Below are 19,384 nucleotides of genomic sequence, written 5' to 3' on the forward strand. Positions count from 1 at the left end.
ACCACAACTAGATTACAAGCATGAACAGTTTACTCATCAGCTTCAGATTGCACCACATAAACAAATCTAGGAAGAACTATTCAATGCAAATAGTAATGACCAGATAGGATCAGCTCATATAATGGGATTAAGACTTGTCCAAGTTTTGATGTTTTTATTGCAGAGCTCCTCGCAACAAGATATAATGAAATCCAAAGATGTTCATTAATATTTACTAAAATACAAATAAGCTTCCTATAAGTGCCCATATTCAGTTGATTTAAGTTTACTTAACATTACATTTGTTGTATGAGAAACAACGTAACATTTGTTGTTTCTCACTGCAGTTTTAGGTGCTTTCCTTGGTACGTGCCAGTGAACAAAACCAGAACAAAAGTGAACAGAAGACTCAGACAAAATATCTATTATCTCTCTTTTTTCCCGAAACACATTTAGAAAAAAAAAAAGGTGCAAGACTCTGCAATCAGGTGAAGTTTTCAAGACTGCTTAGTCTCATCTTAAGTTTGTAATTGAAAAATTACAACTGACGTCTAACTTGAAAAGTCTATGCAAGTTTTGCTAAAGACTTCAATGAGAAAAAAGAGCATTAACTCAAAGTTGAGATAGACTCACAGCATTATTTCATCCAGCTTAGTGATTTTGCTAAGGCAATTCTAAGTTTATATGATCTAAAGGCATTCTCATGAACCACAAGGTAGATAATTTCCTACATTTATGAATTTTGTAATATGTATCACTAAAGCTGRATGGAACCTAACCAAAATTGTATCAGCACTAAAGGACAGTTCCCCAAAAGACACCCACCCCCAAAAGAAAAGAAGAAAGAAATTTGATATTTTGTGGTGTGTCCCCTGCCCCCAATTTAAGTATCTTTATTTGACTTTGTGTTTGATTGTATCAAATAATCTCATTGCACACACTTTGGGTCACAGCAGGTCTGTTAGCCACATCACCACCACCTGCTTCCTTAAGTTTATAACACAACATTTGTAGTATCTTATTTCATGTTTCACCAACAAATTGCATTTAGGGAAACAGATGCCTTCATTTTCACTATACTGTTAAAATAAGTTAGTTTGGGAGAACACTGTTTATATTAAGCTAGTACTTTTCAGTTGAGTACACTTTTTTTTGAATTCTTTCCTATGGATTTCTCAGGCCTAACTATTTTATTGAAAAGTACATTGTCAAGTTTAAGTGATCTTGACTTCTACAGATACAGATACCTAACTAGAGAAAGTTCTTTAAGACTCAACACATGAAACTTCTCCACAAGCTAAGTAATCCTACAGGCCAGGAAAATAACATTAAAGGCAATGAAGAACTGCCAAGCTTCAGCAAGCTCTTCAGAAGTAACTTTCAGGTAGAGAGAGCTCTGTGATGGATGGACTCAAATTAAACAATAGAAGACTGACATTTAATAAAAATCTTTTGGGTTATTAGAGGGTTAAAACAGCTACAGTATTAACCTAGAAGCATTGTGAGAGTGAAGAGTGCATACAGGGGCAAACACTGCCAACCTCGTAAGGAGGGAGCATGCTGGTCATGATTTTGGTGAGAAGATTTGGCCAGTACATGCTCTACTGCAGCTAGATACAGCTGAGAAAACTGTCTCTAGCCACACAAGTAGCTAGAATAATAGCAAAATTAAGGGCAAATCCCTAAACAATCTCAAGAAAAGTAGGTGGCACAGAGACCTTTATGATCCCACCTTGCTTTCCTCCCCTGCATTTCCCTCTGCCCTCCCCAACCTCCTTTTCAGAGCAGATGACAGTCTGCATAAAATGACAGTGCTTTGTAAGAAAAAGCTGTTAGCAAGAAGGGGCTATGCAGAAATACTATGCAAATTAATAGACTACTACATAATTGAATTTGGATGAGAAAGTGTCATTCACCTCACCAAATTTTCCCACTCAAAATAACAATTTACCATTATATTGCTGCACATGTTTAAAAAGCCCAACAGAATTAAGTAACTAGACTTAATCACGAGATGAAACATACATACTTAAATTCTTAAATTGATGCTTGTCATTATATTGCATCCCTCTTGGCTATACAGACATTTTTCAGTGTCAAATTTTTCTTGTTACCAAGGACATTTTCTCATAGCATGTACAGAGAAATATTTGAACATTATATTGCAACCAAACCAAGGTTTGCTATTTCTGCTTTTCCCTAATATGCTTTCTGTTGAAAACATTGCATCAATTAACTTGCATATCTTGAGTTACCTGCTGTTTAAGGTTAAAGCCTTAAAAACAAAAGTTTCCTTTAATATAAAGTACATACAACTTTTAATTTATTCAGTATGTGTTTTTAAGTTTAGACTTTGCATAAACTTCAGTGATTGACTGTGATAAGCATTCCAATGGTAAGAAAGTTGATACAAGCAATAAGCTGCTTAGGGTTACAAATCTATTGTAGCAGGAAACAAAAAGATTCTGTTAGAAGTAGATCAGCTTCACCCTTTAATACCTTCTGCTGAATACACCAAAAGATTCAATTTCAAGAAGTCAAATTCCCTTTTATTAGATAAGGGAAGACTTTTTCAAGAATCCTGTGAATACAGTTTTGAAGAAACATTTAACAATAATGTGAAGTATCAAATAAGTAGATAGACTGACTAGCAATCCAACGTGATTTTATGCAGAAGAGTGTATGATTCACTTTTAGCTTGTGTGTCTGTGATCCACAAGAAGAGATCTGTAAAGACAATCTGAACACAAAATTTATTATACTGACTGGATGGCTTGCTGCAAAAAATTGTGGGGTTTTTTTGCGCATTATGTTTAAGTGAATTTTCAAGAATGCTAATTTTATTCTCTAGTATTACAGTCTTTATTTGGATCTGCTCTGTTGGGTCTTAGATTCCACATAAATATCACTCAAAAAAAAAAAGTAGATTTGAGCATTCATAAAGTGCCTCTTAGAAAACCATTTTACACCATGGCAGTGCTTGATTTTTTGCTAATTTTAAGAATACTTATTTAACTTTTTATACAACTACAGTATACAGCAACAAATTATATGATTCCGTGTCTTCTGTGCTAGCTTTTATCTATCTAAATAGAAATTCTACTCTACTCTTCTGGACAACTTAATATACCTTGTGTAGGCCTTTAGAGTATGTGCATGCTAACTGGATAAACATATTTAAAATATAAATGTGTACCCTTTCTCCAGAACATGAGCTTTGAAAARGACAGCAAATAAAAGTAAAGAAACCAGAAATACACATCATCTTACTGGTGATCTATGAGTTTTTATCTAATGTTGTTTTCCAAGTTCAGTATTGCAGATAAAATCAGTTCAAGGCTATAGTTGAACCATTTTTTGGATTCATCAGATGCTATCATTGATACCAACTGATATTGTATTTTTTGGAATGTTAAGTTAGGACATTAAACTTCAACGTTTTTCATATTAACAAGCTCCTGTGCTTATAACTCTACCACTAACAAACTCAAATAATGGAAAACAATGCCCTAGATATCAGAAATTCTTTACCTTTTTTCCAAAGCTTCAAGACCTGTAAAGAAAAAGGATATTAATAGAAAACTTTTTGAACAATATGTCTGTTATCCCAAATAATCTGAAACCCTTTACTCCTTTATTAAAGGAGAAACTGAGTTATCTGGGAAGTTCAGACTTTATGCTAAGAACTGACATTTAACTTTTCTCCCATTGTAACCAAATGACAATATTATCATCACTACAGTATCTTAGGTTTCAGGCATATCTGCCTGATATACTGGAAATCTTCCACAAAATCTTCTAATACTAGCAAATTTCTTGGGCAAAAAGATACCCTTGATTATCAACATGTGTGCTCAAGTTAAATCTGTTCAAAAAGGAATCTGAAGTGACAATATTGTCACTAAAAAATAATAAGATAACAAACACTTAGCTTGACATATTTATTTTTCAAGGGCAATAAATAAATGTAAATATACAAATTTGGAAAAATCTTAGTAACAGAATGTTTTTAAACAACATTCTGGCTTAAAGTCTTTGTTATTGACACTACTATATTGAAATATTTTCTGTTCTGCTTGAAGTAGACAAGTCTTTATGTTGGTGATCCTCCTTTACATTAATTTGTTTGAAGTCAGACTACTGCAAACAAAAAAATAGTCAACCTTTGCTTTGACATAGAAAGTTATCTAAACTGCATATATTAAGCATTAAAATGACTTCTGGGCATGACTTTTTTTTTAGAGAATATAGAGAAATTTTTATGTTTTTTTTTTTTTTTTTTTTTTTTTTTGAGATCTTCTACCACTCATTACTTCTTTATTATAAAAAGGAAATGGTAACAAAAGTGAAAAATAAAAGAAAAAAAAGGCATGAAAAAAGTGAACCAGACTGGCCCTTTAGTTAATATAAGACATTCTTCATCAGTCTAATTCTCCTTCTAGATTTCTAATAGATTTGTGTGATGACTGGTTCCAGTCACAGTGGCAAGTCTGCTTGAAATAATTTTAAAGCAGCTTTTGACCTGTGGACTTGTGTTCAGATACCAAGAATTTTAAACCCTTCCAGACATTCTCAAACATCCAAAACTAGGAATGTCATATTCCAGCTGGCTGCATTGGCTGTCCCAGACTACTGTATACTAATGCACTTACCCAGGCTTAGAGCATAGATAAGAACTTGTCCAGGAAAAGCAGCCTTTTCCAAAAGTATTTACAAATTGCTAAATATAAATTTTATCAAAAAGGTTCAGCAAGAAAGTAACTGTTACTGACTTAATGGAAGTGGAGGAGGGTTTATGGTTCCCTCAGAATTCAGCAAGTATTCTGTTTCTGTATTCTATAAATACTACAAGATGCAACATATTTATTTGGTTCCCATAAATTAGAAAAATCTGGTTTCTACAGAAGTTTGTCAAAAATTCTAAATTAGTGATTTAAAAAACAAAATATTACACCTGACTACCTTTCCAAACAATCTCAGAGAGCAGCCTTGCTTCTCTCTCACCTTTCAAAAGTGTGCTTTTAAGAATAGGTGATTTAGAAAACAAGAAAAATGTGTATTTAACTACAGTACACTTGCTTAAACATACAAGTGGACACATTAACATCATGTTAAAGATCAAGGTACTTCTGGAAAAAAGGCAGATAGTTATTTGAATTCTGCATTCTTATATAGAATAAGGATTATTATAGACCTTAGTTTCCTCTCATTAACTTATCATATGGAGAGGTCAATAAATAACTTATCTGGTCCAGTTTACCTATAAGAGAAAAAATACTAAAAGAAAAAAATTATCTATAAAATTATTTCTTTAACCCTGATAACATCTGAGTTGCCATACCCAGGTTTAATTGCAAGAAAAGCAAATAATATTCATCTTGCTCATTAATAAATGCCCCATTTTCTACGACACATTTTTAATATGACAACTACCAAATCACATATTCATGAGGCAAGATAAAGCTGGCTGGGGGTGCAAAGATGCCACTAACACAGTATCAATCTGGGTTCAAAAAACCAAACATACCAGATCCAGAAGCATAAAACCTGGACACACTGAGGAGGCAGTGCCCAGCTGTTCATTGGGCTCTTATGTTATGATACCCAGCATAAGATATATTTTCACACCATTAAAGTAACAGGATTCTGTTGTGCTAATGTACAGACTTCAAGAAGTCTGACACAAAACCAATTACTTCCTTTGTTTAGGATAGAAGATAAAATAGCTTACTAACTGATGTAATGAGTAATGCATGTCACTATGACACAAAACTTGCCATGATTTGTGTGTTCAGCTACAAGGTGCAATATTTTGTATGACTAACTCAAAGCACAGCCGCATCCAACTGTGATTTGGAATTCCATCTCAAGCAGCACGCACTATGACTTTGAAAAAAGTCTGTATGGATTGTAACGAAGTCACCCATCCTCTCCTGAAACATGAACAAAATCCATGGGGTAATCAGGCACAGGCGGCATGTAACGGGTTTGTCTTCCTTTTTACTCCTTGTTTTTGCTTCTGAGGACATGCACTTGGCTCCAGACTAAATCCATTTCATGTTACAAGATAACACAGCTATTCTTCTCTTTTTCTCTCTCTTTCTCTCGAGGCTCTTTACGTTTGCGTTCACTACTCCCAGATTGTCTTCCACTTGCCGGAGAAACAGCACCTTGCACCTGCTACATGGGGGGGGGGGGAGACAACAAAAAAACCCCACTTTGACTAAAGCAACCAAATATTACTGTAGATGCAGCAAACTGGAGTAATAATCTAGCTTTGAATTCACAAATTTTGTTTCACTGTTAATATGCAACCACAGCAAAATTCAAGTGTAAGCTTTTTTTGGTATGTGTTCTCCAAAACTGCCATCAAAACTCCTTATTTCTGAAAGTACAAGTCCACTGAAAATACATTTCAAATCCTGTGTGTCCCTTCTACTCTGACCACATGCAGATCAGCTATATCAATGCATCACTTCAATAACCAAAGTTGGCTTTAAACCTTTTTTGGCACCTCTGTTTTACTGCACTGGATATTCTTCCTCATTTGTTTTTTAAAAACAAATCCTACATTTCAGAAGTTGCAGAGTGAAAGTACTGGTTTTGACATCCAAATATGGAAAGCCAGAAGCTTTTCATCACTAGAAAGTACTTAGGAACTTGGAAGTTCTTTGGTATACCAAAAGGTGACAGCAGGTTTGCTAATTTATTATCTTGTCTTGCTATTACCTATTCACAGATAAAGATGCTGTTAAGGCCTGTTATGCAGGTTCTTGAATTCTTTCCACAATTTTTCAACCAGTAAAAGTGAATCTTCCCTTTTACTCTGTTCACATCTTTGTCTTAGAAATAGCTACCAATGGTTCTATTAAAGCAATGAGCCATGGAAATAACTTGCAATTCTCAAAATTCTTGTTTTGCATCTAGCATTTCAGTTAATAGTTCTGAATTCCTTCAGGCTACCTGAAGATTTAGCCTTCAGGTTTCTTTAATTTCCACATATATTAAAAAATATAGTTTTGAAAAGTCTTCACAGACTAACAGGTCCTTGAATCCAGAACATCAACTTCAATATTGTCTATTGTATACAAGATATGGCAGTTTTGTATATGCATGTGCATGAGTTGCATTTTCCAAGCACTTCAAATGCACTATTTAGTTCCCTTTTTTTTTTTTTTTGCAAATAATGCAAGAATATTAGCTAATAATCCAGTCCTATTTATGAACAAGTAAAATAATGTTAGAATAGAATCTGAAGTTATGGCAGTTTGAGCTCAGACAACACCCTCGGAAGAGATTTATACTGGTATGTACTTTTAACCATTTTTTTCCCCTCCAAATTAAGAGAGATCTTCTTGGTTTTAATTTGCTGTCATCTCCTGTTCTTGCAATTTTGTGAGTAAGATTTAGCTTAACATTTCTTTCTCACTGGTTCATGCACATATAGGCCAGAAGTGAAGCACAGAATGCAAAACTGAAAAATTATGTATATTTTGGAGAAATTATAAATAATAGGGCTGATTCAATAACAGAGAGAGTACTTTGTTTTTGTCAAAAATTAAGCACAACTATGTATCTGCAAAGTCATTAAAATCTCTGAAAAAAATTAAGCTTATTTACTGAGAGTGATACAAACTGAACTGCATCCAAAAGATTTCTACTGGTTCTGGAATAAAACTGAAAAAATATAATTCTGTATTACAAAAGCTGAATAATAATAATAAAAATCTAACTACATACCTGTTAATGTCAAATCATGCAAAAATGAGACTTCTGTTTTTTTTTTTTTTTTTTTTTAGTATTCTTCATGTTCCAGGTTTGCTTTCTGTTCTTTCTCAAAACATTACTTAAAACTGCACAGTATTACTTTCTTCCAACACAGTCTTTACAACCCTAATTATTGTAGCCCTAATTCATTCTATCATTCCAACTAAAACACTGTGAAAGAGGCCTCAATGTAGAAAGCTAGACATGCTTTAATGTAGTTACATGGCAGGAACTGGAATCTGCGTGCATACTCCAACAGTAACAGCAATATTAAAATTCCTATACTTGTCTCATCATTGTTGTGTAAGAACATGAACAGCACAAGTCTTGTATCTGTCTGAAATATCTATTAATGTAGATGTATCTGTATAACTATTAAATTAATATTCACTAAAGCTAGTAGTCATAATGTGTAATGATGTTCTCTTACCTGGACCTGAGCAGCTGCTTGTTCTTGTTCCTGATAGTACTGAGAAGCTCGCCTGTCTTCCTCTTCCTGGAGCTTCTTTGCTAGCTCCAGATCACTGATTCCTTCTGGGATCTGCTCCCAGTTAATCTCTTGATTTTGCTGCTCTTGTTGTAGAGACAATGCCATCAGATAATCCTAAACAGTAAACTTGTTCATTAATGTTCTTCTACAAGAAGCAAGCCAAGTCATACCAACTAAATTCTTCAGTAAGTGCAACTACATAGTACCATCTCTTTTTCTCTAGCTTTATCTACAAATACATCTATCTCATGGAAACTACACAAATTGCATTTCAGAACCTGTTCAGAATCAGAACAGTACAAAGGCCGAAAAAAAAGCTACTTCATGTTTCTATTTCCAGTATGCCTATATCACCATATAGGAAACAAAATCTAGTAAGAGAGTTGCTTTCATGATATTCCAACCTGGGCAGCTGCAAGGGGAGAACGCTATCTAGTTCATACTTGTTCTAGGCAGGAATAACAATTTTGAAGTTGTCTTTGTAATTTGCTATTTCTAGTTAAACTCTGTAACTTATGCTCAACAGAATGTCTGTTCCCACTACAGTGAACAGTGCTCCTCATTGATTCACTCTCAAGATTAACTTCTAAACTGATGACAAAATAATCAAAAGTTAGTTCTGAATACATGCCCCTCTAACCTAGCTTCATGACAGATCATTAAAAGGAAAAAAGAAACACCCTAAAAAACCATCTACACAAAAGGAACAGTCCAGATTCCAGTGCAACTGCTTAAGCTAAAATACTACACTGAACTGCAGTGGCTGAGGCATTGGCACTACTCCGTATTACAAATGAGACAGAAGGAAATGGAAGAGAGAGCGTGGCAACTCAAAATGTGACTACCCCCTCATCTCTACCAGATTCTGTAGTCTACAAATAAGATGGAAGTGCTTCAATTTATTACTGTTTAGCACTATTTATTAAAAAGCATCTGCTTCTTCGTGTATTCTTCAGTATTAAAAAAAAAAGTAGAATTGCTTAAAAGGATTAAATTTGCCTTGCCTTTTTAGAATGTAAGATATCCAGGGAGCCTGGATGGTCTTGGTACATGCTTATGCATTATCTAGTATAATTGGTCCTGTCTGAAACAGGACTTCTGGAAGTTATTTCATATAGTTAAGAATGACAAATAACCATCATCACGTGTCATCACTACGGTGTTTGTCTTTACATCCAGCAGAGTGGGCAGAGAGCAAAGCTCAGTTACGACAACATTAAGGCTTACAGTAAGTTTATTAGCAAGGAAGAAGTTTCATGATGCTATTTCTGATTCCATATATGGCAACTGAGTTGAGGTTTCATCTGAATAAGTTGTTTGGAAAAATGGATTCTCAGAGACTAAAATGGGATTTTTCCAAACTATTCAGGGTTGGTCTTACTCTAAGCCATGACAACACTTCAAAGGAGCACTTCTGAGAACCTCAACCTAGGGATCTAAAGTTTTTTTATAGTTGTATATATACATGTCTATACATACATACATATAAATCCATATATGCACATATATATGCACACATACACACATATATATACACACATACATACACACAACACACACAGCCAAAAATAAACAGCAACTTATGTGTAGTCACAACCAAATCAAAAATTACAGCAGAAACAGAAATACAGTACTTGATCTATTTGATCCTGTTGCCCTCTGTAGACAGTTTCAGGGTCTGATGGAGGCCGTAGGTGGAATTCAGAATCACAGAAATTTCCATCACCATCCACATTGTGTAAGCTTTCCCAAACAACTTTCTCTTCTGTAAGAAAACCCTGGTCTGTCACCAGCAGGTAAAGCTGACCCTATGCAGAAGAATACGGGAAACTTTGTAGAAATCGTTTATATTAGATTAAAATCTAAGATATTAGATGGTCATTCCTACTAACTAAACTGTTGCATCTAATAAAACAGTCGTTCAGATTTTTTGTGTGGGTTTAAAATTTAAATTAATTGTTATACAGCATTAAAAGATTCATTGATAAGTTAATAGTCACACAATTTCTGTATTATACTTTGTAATTTGATTATTACATGAATGTTCAATATTGACTACAAATGAATGTAAAATATGAATATATGTCTTGACATCTTCTTGGAAGCACACCAAGAAGTATGCCTTGTTAAAATCAATCCCAGGACAAAGAAATCAAGTTAAATTCCAAAAGCAAGACCTGGGGACAAAAGTGACCTTTCCAAGTAATTCAAAAGGTGTTATCTCAAAATGATGAGATCTCAGATTTTTTATGTTTTGCAGCAGGTTTTGCTAGAATTTGAGGTTTATCTCACTTAAAAGAATAAATTTAAGATTTAAAAATCAACTTTGTTTGCTATCATTTGTCACCCATCAAGTCATTAGACAAATTTTAGCCTTTTTACCGTTACACAAGACCAAATTTCTCTTAAATTCAGAGCTTGAAATTATAAAAATGGGCTGGTCTAGGAGTGAAAGAGACAATACTAACAAGTCCAGAAGCCAAAGTAGGGGAAAGATAAAATGCAAGTTTGGGTTGAAGAATGGGAGAGGAGCTGAAATCAGATAGAAATTTTAAGAGAGGTAGGAGGAGACAGTGCTGCATGTTTGGGGGACAGCAAAGAAGCACTAAACCCACGTTTAAAATCCAGTTTGGATTTTAACCTAATTCTACCCTTTTTGTAATGCTTATAATCCAAAGCAAAAATGTTGCTATTACAAACCATAGAACACACTGAGACAGAAGCTTCCACTATTATTACTGAGTGTACCAGATCAACACATTCAAGTGTCCAGCGCAAAGCTTGTTAGCATTTGTTGCTGTTGATAGCATATTAGCTATCAACAAATCAGTTTACTGTCACATCCACAAAACCTCTTTATTTGTATGACAGCAGTATACACAGGGATCTGAAGAGATGTACCAACACAAAAGAGCCAGTTCCTATTCCAATGGCTTGAAAAAAATGAAAGCATTGCTCCCATTTTACAGGTACTGAACTAGCTCACCAGTTTTTCCTCAGGTCATTAAAAGAGTGTCTATAAAAGATTTTGAAATTAAAACCAGATCTCTTCAATCTCACAAAGAGACCTTAAGTTTACAACCATCCCTTCTGCAGCAGATGGGCCATACAACATAATAAAACATTACTGAAAGAATCACATGCAGCAATGGATTTAATATTGCCTAATATCACAAGATGTGCTTATACAGAAGGCCAGCCAAACAGAACAGGAACAAAACCATAGGGCACTACTTTATGTTCAGTGTTTCAGAACGACAGTAATCCCAGCATAGACGGGCTAACAGGCAGGACAAATACAATGGTCAGCAACAACACTGACCACATAACATGACCTAAGAAATCATCTTTCCCTGGAAGTCACCCTAAATAAGTAATATTTCTAACGATTTAAATCACCCAAAAGAAAGAAATTAAAATAATTTTAAATTTTTAATTTGCACAGGATACATATATCACAGTGTCTTAGGTACAAGAAGTCTTTTTAAACAAACAGAAAAATCATAGAGCCTTTAAGGTAAGTGTATGTGAACCTTTTAGATTTTATTTTGACCAGTGCACTAATTCATTAAACAAAACCAAAAAAGAAACAAAAGGGGGAAGGTGAAGGGGAAGAAGGGTCAAACTTTCTTCTGTAATGCCATATGCTTTGTATGACTTTCAACCGCTCTACAATATCCATGTAGCTTAGTAATAATACTGAAATAGGAAAATGTTAATAGTTCCATAATCTCACAACTATGGTAAGCTAAAGTTTTCACATACTAATATTAAAGTATTCTGTTTATCTTTACAGGACTAGAAACTGATATCTGTTATTCAAAAATATTTAGAGGTAACAGTTATTTGAAATAGAGAACTGCTTCAGCTTTAAATAAAATTCATATTGTTACTTTGTTTTACTTTGAGTCTTCCTCAGTTGAAGACCTATATATGAACAAACACTAATCATTTGAGAGCTCTGCTCTCTACTTCATACTAGTATAATTTTTAATGAAGTTTCTCAAAGACAAAGATTCCTAAAGACCCTCATAATACTGATAATATCCACAAATACTGCTAATATCCACATAAGTCCTGATAATAGGAGAACTTTGTTTCATATCTGAAGTGAGGAGTCAGCATTTTTGAATTAGGTATAATATAGCTAGTTATATTCCTTGAATAAGCCTTCCTAGAACTTCAATTTTTATGTTCCCTTTTCTTACAAAAAGCAGAGACCCTGTCTACAGAGTATTTTTTTTTTTTAGGCACTCTTTCAGCACCATTCATGTTCTTTTCAGAGTCTCACAGGCTCACTTTGTTGGCACACCTAAATTCTACCAAGGGAATTTGCAGTACAAAAGAATCTTTATCATATGACCTTAATGTTGCCTCTAAATTAGACCTGCAGTAAATAAGGACATCTGGTGTCAGGAACCAGTCACCATTCTCTAGCACTTAGCAAAGCATAAAGTAAGTCTAGCTGCGTAGCTTTTCTTCAGCCTCAGAAATTGTGTAAAGAGCAAAACAGCTATAAGATAGTGACACAACCCCAAAATGCAACATTAGGCTTTCTCACTTGCTGGGTCCAATGGTTTTATGGTGTATTTGTAGTGTACTGAACAACATCTCTGCACTCTGCTCCACTCAGTGCAACATGCAAGGAAGAAAAGTGAAAGAGGGAGCACAGTGGCAGAATCAGTAAGAGATTTAGTATTTAAACTGAACTAAAAAATTAGAAAGGAAGCAATAAAAAAAAAAAAAGAGGTAAAGGAAACTGGTCCTGATTATGCATGTGTGTTCTAATCAGAATTAAAGTTAAAATGGGATGGATCAGGACAGTAAGGTCATCTAATTCAGCTAATGAATGTATATACTTCTCAAATGTTCACCTTGCCAAGAACTATATACACTTTATGAAGTAAAAGGTGTTTCTGCCTTCACAATATTTTAACAAGCCATTAACTGCTAAAGTAGTATCAGTCTATTCTAAAAGCTAAATCCAAAACCTTTTGGAAGGAACTTTTACAAATACATACTCCCACAGGCCAACACTGCCCCCAAAAATGCTAGCACAGAATATACAGTAATTACCAACTGAAAACTATCACCTAATAGGGGATGAAACATTAAAAAGTCTCAAGTGTATAACTGTTACARGAAACAGTGTCTACAATAATTATTAAAACATTAATCATAAAAATCAATTTAGATATTGCAGACCAATGCCCAGATTTTATAGTTTCATATGTAAAAGGCTTGAATAAAGCAAAGTATTTATGATAGTAAGATTGTTTCTCTACAGAGCAATCTCCATTAGGCTTCTAGTTTGCACAAAACATTCTGAAATGCAAACAGATGTAGGCTGCAGGTGATACTACTGGTTATGAGAACTCCTTTCTCAGGTTAATTACATGCCTCTCCTTTCTTGGGTTCATTTCATGACCAGATAAACTGATTAAAACATGATTAAATAATATTAGTATCTTCAAAGTACCTATTCTCAGGCCTATTATCCAGTTTTCAGTAGTTTAAAGATACTAATTTTTTCAATTTTTTAAAAGTACCTGTTCTCAGGCCTATTATCCAGTTTCCAGCAATTTTAAAAAAAATGAAAAAGAATAAAACCAAAGACTTGTCCAAACATTTCATATTGTAAAGACAAATATTTTAAGCATAATCTTTGAAAGTCTGTGTAAATGGTCTCCGGGACTTCTGGATCGGACCCTTTAAATTTTATGAAAGTGTTTTATGTCAATGTGAATTAGAGCTATTATTTTGAGATTAGTCTAATCTGAGTACTTTCACTGTAAGGAGAAATTAAGAAAATTTTTGAAAATATGTATCATAAGATTCAACAGACTAAGCTTCAGAATAAAAACCATACAGTTGCCACATGAGTGAAAATATTTAAACRTGTTTAAAAAATTACATACATTGCCTGTACTACACTAAACTCTCACATCTTCTTAAAGCCTTTGGGGGGGAGGCGGGAAGCAATTATTGCTATGAAATGTATTTTGTATTTGAATAAAAGTCTGTGTTGAGTTCTGAAATAGATACCTGAGGTTTATTCATAAATCTAGAAAGCGTCATTGCAACATACATACTGGAAACTCCTAAGAGGCAAGTTTCTTCTTATTTTTCGGTAAAGAAAATAGACAGGTTGTATAACAGTCATGTCAGTGGGAAAAGCATTCCAACTGAACTAAGATGTTCTTACCAAACTGATCCCCTCTTTACAGTCCTGTTTTTCCTTGATCTAGGGGATTATCATGTGATGTATTTATTATCTGTGTAACAAAAAGCAAAGGCAAAAAAAAAAAAAACATCTTTAACTGCTGAAAATAATTACTGTATAATCACATGAGCCAAGAAAACTATTAATATGCAATTAAAGGGATAGGACTAAAGAAGAGATTACTAAAATGCAAATGGACAATTAATAGTGAAATAATTAAGAATCTGATAAGTGAACTGCCATTATTAACTAATACCCATATCTTCACAGCTATTATATTGAAGAATTGTTACATTTGTTTTTCTATTATTCTCATGTAATAATTAAATTTAGAAATACGCTATATAAAGACAATCTCAATACTCAAACTTTTCTAAACTGGAAATGACAATGTGATATTGTATTATGCAATCTTCATTCACTCTTCAGAAGAGGGATATTAAAATATTAATTATTCAAGACTACATTGTAAAATATAAACCAAATAGGCAAATTATACTTGAACTGATGTTTTATTCTGAAATGCAAACTGAATCTTCTCAATTATATTGTGATATCAACTCAGCATCTTTTAAGGAAAAGAAAGTTGAAGTCTTTAAAGGAATATTACCTTTTCAAAAGTTTCCACATTAACTACTGAAAAAACCCTCATCGCTACCATTCTTCTACTATGTACTTATACTGTTCTTAAAGTGAATGCTATATCTAAAATGGAAATTTTTTAAATAAATCCTTTCACTTTAATTCTTACTTGCAGAATCAGGAATTTAACAGAAAGACTTGTAAAAATGGCACAATAGTTAACTATCAAAAGATTAAAGTTTTGTAAGTGCTCAAATATTAAACCAAATGGAAATATTTCAAAACAGCAACAAACATTTTCAGATATGGTGACAGAGCAAACTAAAATCAGTTTTCCTCCTATGGCTTCTCTGTTCACATGTCAAAGATTTTTTAAAATAATTAAAACAAAACTTATAGTTGTTTAATATTTGGGCGCCTTTTTCCAATTATCCCAATACACACAACTTCTCTCCTACTGTAGTCTATAATGAAAGTCCAAAGTCTTATCTTCACCCCTGTAACTAGCTTGGAACTGCCTTTTAAAGATCTGCTAACAGAGCATGTTAATAAGCTTGTCTTTACAATGTATAACAGCACTGACACCACCCATTAATCTACATCAGCTATTCCTAATATTGCAGTACATTCATAACAGCCATTCTATTTCTGATGCTGGAAGTTGCAGGAAGCACTAAATAGTAAAAACTAACTGAAACCTATGTTATTGTGGTTGATTTAGTAACTAACCAAAATAAGGAGGAAGCAAGGTTGCAAGGACTCATTCAACTCCCCTTCCTTATATGAAGCAAATGCCTTTAGCTTATATGCAAAAATCTTGACATCACTAGAGAAACTGGACACAAAGCACATGCGAGTAGACTGATTGGTCTAATTATCAATCATACTAGTTGGACACTAGCATGCCCAAGTGTTTCTGTGAAACTCTTGCCACTATGCTGTGCCTTGTAATAGCAGCCAACAAAAAAAAAAAAAAAAGAAAGATAGATATAGAAATTCAGAACATTGAGCTGGTTTCTTCACACTTTCATATAAAACCAATTTTAGTAAAACAGTCCTCCAAAATAAATAATCCAACAGCAAGATAAAGATCCTTCCAGTGGAATGTTGCTCTAATCTCAGTATAATCAGATAAATTATTCTTTGTGTAAGTCTTGTATTTTTAATGATATTGCATATCAAAYAATAAATACTACAAACTCTGTAATAAAAACTTAAACAGGAAATCTAACTTACATGCACAAAGGTTGTTGCCAGACTCGTGCCTTAAAATATCCACAGGATAATCCTTCATTAAGGAATTAAAGCTAAGTGTATATATCATAATAATAAAAGAAAACACCAGCTGCCTCTAAAACAAGCTCACTAGATTGAATGTGAAGGAAACTAATGCAGTAAAAAAAAACAACCAACTAGCCAACAGAACCTGTTCAACTTGGCACTACAAATACTAAAAATGACTCAATGACAATCATGTGGCTGTTATTTCGTCTCACTATAAAACAGAATTAAGGCTATTCGTGTTCCTTTATTTTATTAGGAAAATTTTATATACAACTTCAAAGTTTCTGATTGCATTATTACAATATCTCTGAACATTTTCTTAAAATACTAACACTTGCATCTCAAAGTCCTCAAGTTGATTCTAGAGTTTAAAAGGACTTCGTACAATTTTCCTCAATTCCTTTGAAGAAGCTTGGAGACCTTTTATTTTCTCCAGTAAGTGCAATTAAGATCAATCTATGTTCTGCTTCCTTTGAAATAGTAAGATACCAAAACTCAAGTCCTCTTGTTAAAATATCAGCCTCAGAAGTATAACACTGAACTTACTAATACAAATAAAAATATCTCCCATATGCAAGTCCACACATCAGCTAAGCATCAAAGCTTCAAAGTTTAATTAGCATCACTAGGTACTCAATCATAGGTATCATGGGATGCTCAAGTATTATTCTAATTGGTTTTCAAATTCCTATTAACCAAAATTTAAATGTTTCCAGAAATATGTTTTAATATATGTACAGTATTTAATTAATGCTCATTTTCTTAACTTTATCATTTTTTTTAAATGTCTCTATATATTGGTTTGGAGGAAAAAGAAGGAAGAGAAATATTACCGAAGGACAAACAGATTGCATAGTTTTTTCCCCTAAAGGYTGTACAACTTAATTTTCTCTGGCATTATGTACTCTCCTCCATTTTCCTAACTGATAGATCTTTCTTCAGAGAGAGCTACTATCAACTACTGCTAGAACTGTGATACAAAAAAAGAAACTCCATTAAAAATATGCAGAGCTAACATTAAATCTCATTACAGGAAGGAGGAAAGCAGATGAAAGATCTTCACTCTGTGACAACAATGCATTTGACATTCAAATCAGTATCCTGGCGGTCCAAAGATTTCGGATAGCTAGTCTTAGCTAAAAGCCAGAGCCAAGCCCATTTCTACCTTCCTTGATAAGAAAGGATTCCTAGTCATTTAGCTATTGGAAAAAAAAATGCAAATACAGCTTCTAAAACTAAGAATTATTATTAAGATAGTTTTTTGGTATCTCAAATTCTGTAATGCAAGTATAGCTCCCAGAAAGCCCAGGCAAAGTGAACAATACTAGTTAAAAATGACAGACCCTGAAAGAACTGAAACTCTGTAGAAAACCTGAAGATTGAACACTAACTATAAGTGAGGACATTATAATGACTATGAAACAAAAGAACAGCGGCCCATATTTTGAAACTCCCATTTCCGAAGTCTGCAACTTCCCAAAAAGACAAAATTAAATCAACAGTAACTTAGGAGCAGTTAAAATATATCTGATGAATAATGCCATTTTTAAAATTTTCAACTGTCCACCTTATATAGGCAAAATTCTGCATTTGTATTTCACAAGGCCCAAGTGACATTTGTGGTCCTTTATTTAATATTAGATATATATTTTAAAAGTTACAATTGCAGTACCAAAATGAAGCACTTAAAATATTATTTCCAGTAGGGCTAAAGTACTCTCTCTAGAATATCCTCTGAACTGAGAAAATTGTTACTTGCACTTCCAGGTACCATCGGTACTTCTACTTAGACTTTTCTCTTTAAAACCAAATTGGTATTTTTCTTCTTAAGGAAAGCAACCATAAAACAATGTTTATGTCCTCATGGCAAACATTACTACAACTATTGCAAGATATAGATTTAGAAAAATGAAAAGAAGCAATACTGTGAGTCTTAAAATTGTGACATAAGTGAGAATTATCAGGGAATATAACCATCATCATCTTGGCCATAAATTCCTTCAGACTTTACTCTTTCTTCCTATACCAATAAATTCCTGAATCTTTTTTTTAAATAGGGTAGGGGGAGGAGGGAAGGGAGGAAGATGAAATTTTAGCCATCTCTCTACTTATTTTAAGAGAAGATTATCATTCTACATGGATTTAAAATGAATCATAGAAGTGCTCTAAAAAATTATCAAAACCATGTTACCTGTTTGTAGAGATAATCCTTTATCAGAACCATTCAGAGCTTTAGCTCAGCTTATAAGTAGTTATTCAAGATGCCAAAGATAAAACATATGACAGTCAAGATTAACAGATGGCAAAAAGGGACTAGTACTACCAAACAAAAAGGTTAGCATCATTCATAGTATATGAAGTTTCCAATCAAAAGATGGCTAAAAAAAAAAAAAAAAATACAGCAGTCCTTCCACATTTGTGCATGTTAGTAACACCCTTCCTTGCATTTTATTAGCATTATTTATAAACATAAATGTACATAAAAAAAATCAAAGGCTTTTTAAATAATAGCTATCCAAAATGAAATTTCAATAGTGTCACATACAAAGGTAGAAACTTACTATACCTATGTTTGACAGAAATGTCTAACTACAGGTATGATTTGACATTATAATGCTATGAAAATCTACCTAAAAGTATTTGAGTTTGTCTCCTTAATCATTCCCCTCTTTTCAGGGACAGTTTGACTGTGCCCCTTTCCAGCTGAACTGTCAAATATGTAAAAGCAAACTAGCGCCTCAATAAAGGTCTTAGAAAAAAAAAGATGCTCCATAAGTGATTATAAATTTGCCAAGGTCAATTCTCCACTCCCTGGAGTGGGGAGTCTCATAAGCAGTCACCAAATTCCCAACTGCTTCTACTATCATGGAGTATTCCTTTTGCGGTTTTCACCATTTGCTTCCTCAGTTTCAAATTCAAAAATAATCTCTTCCCTCATATTACAAAGGGAGCCAATAACGTAGCTCATCTTAACTTCTCCAAATGCTTGCTCTTTGAACACCAAGATCCATCTATGGAGCTATGCATCTATTGGCCCCATATAACAAATTTTTCTCCCT

General features: G+C 33.6%; 1 protein-coding gene across 2 annotated transcripts in view; it reads right to left on the bottom strand.

Annotated features, from left to right (window-relative positions):
• Positions 1 to 3,906: 3,906 nt before the first annotated feature.
• MINDY2 (MINDY lysine 48 deubiquitinase 2) overlaps positions 3,907 to 19,384 on the bottom strand; it is a 35,667-nt gene continuing 20,189 nt past the window's right edge. For both annotated transcript variants that reach the window (XM_085303339.1, XM_085303338.1), the window contains exons 7-9: positions 9,871 to 10,044; positions 8,177 to 8,350; positions 3,907 to 6,159 (exon numbers count right to left, since the gene is read on the bottom strand). In XM_085303339.1, coding sequence (XP_085159465.1) covers positions 6,040 to 6,159; positions 8,177 to 8,350; positions 9,871 to 10,044 — 468 coding nt within the window. In that variant the 3' untranslated portion in view covers positions 3,907 to 6,039. The remainder of the gene's footprint in view (positions 6,160 to 8,176; positions 8,351 to 9,870; positions 10,045 to 19,384) is intronic.

Source organism: Rhea americana, unplaced genomic scaffold (genome assembly GCF_003343005.1).
Source record: "Rhea americana isolate MKP2758 unplaced genomic scaffold, rheAme1 scaffold_2, whole genome shotgun sequence".
NCBI lineage: Eukaryota > Metazoa > Chordata > Aves > Rheiformes > Rheidae > Rhea > Rhea americana.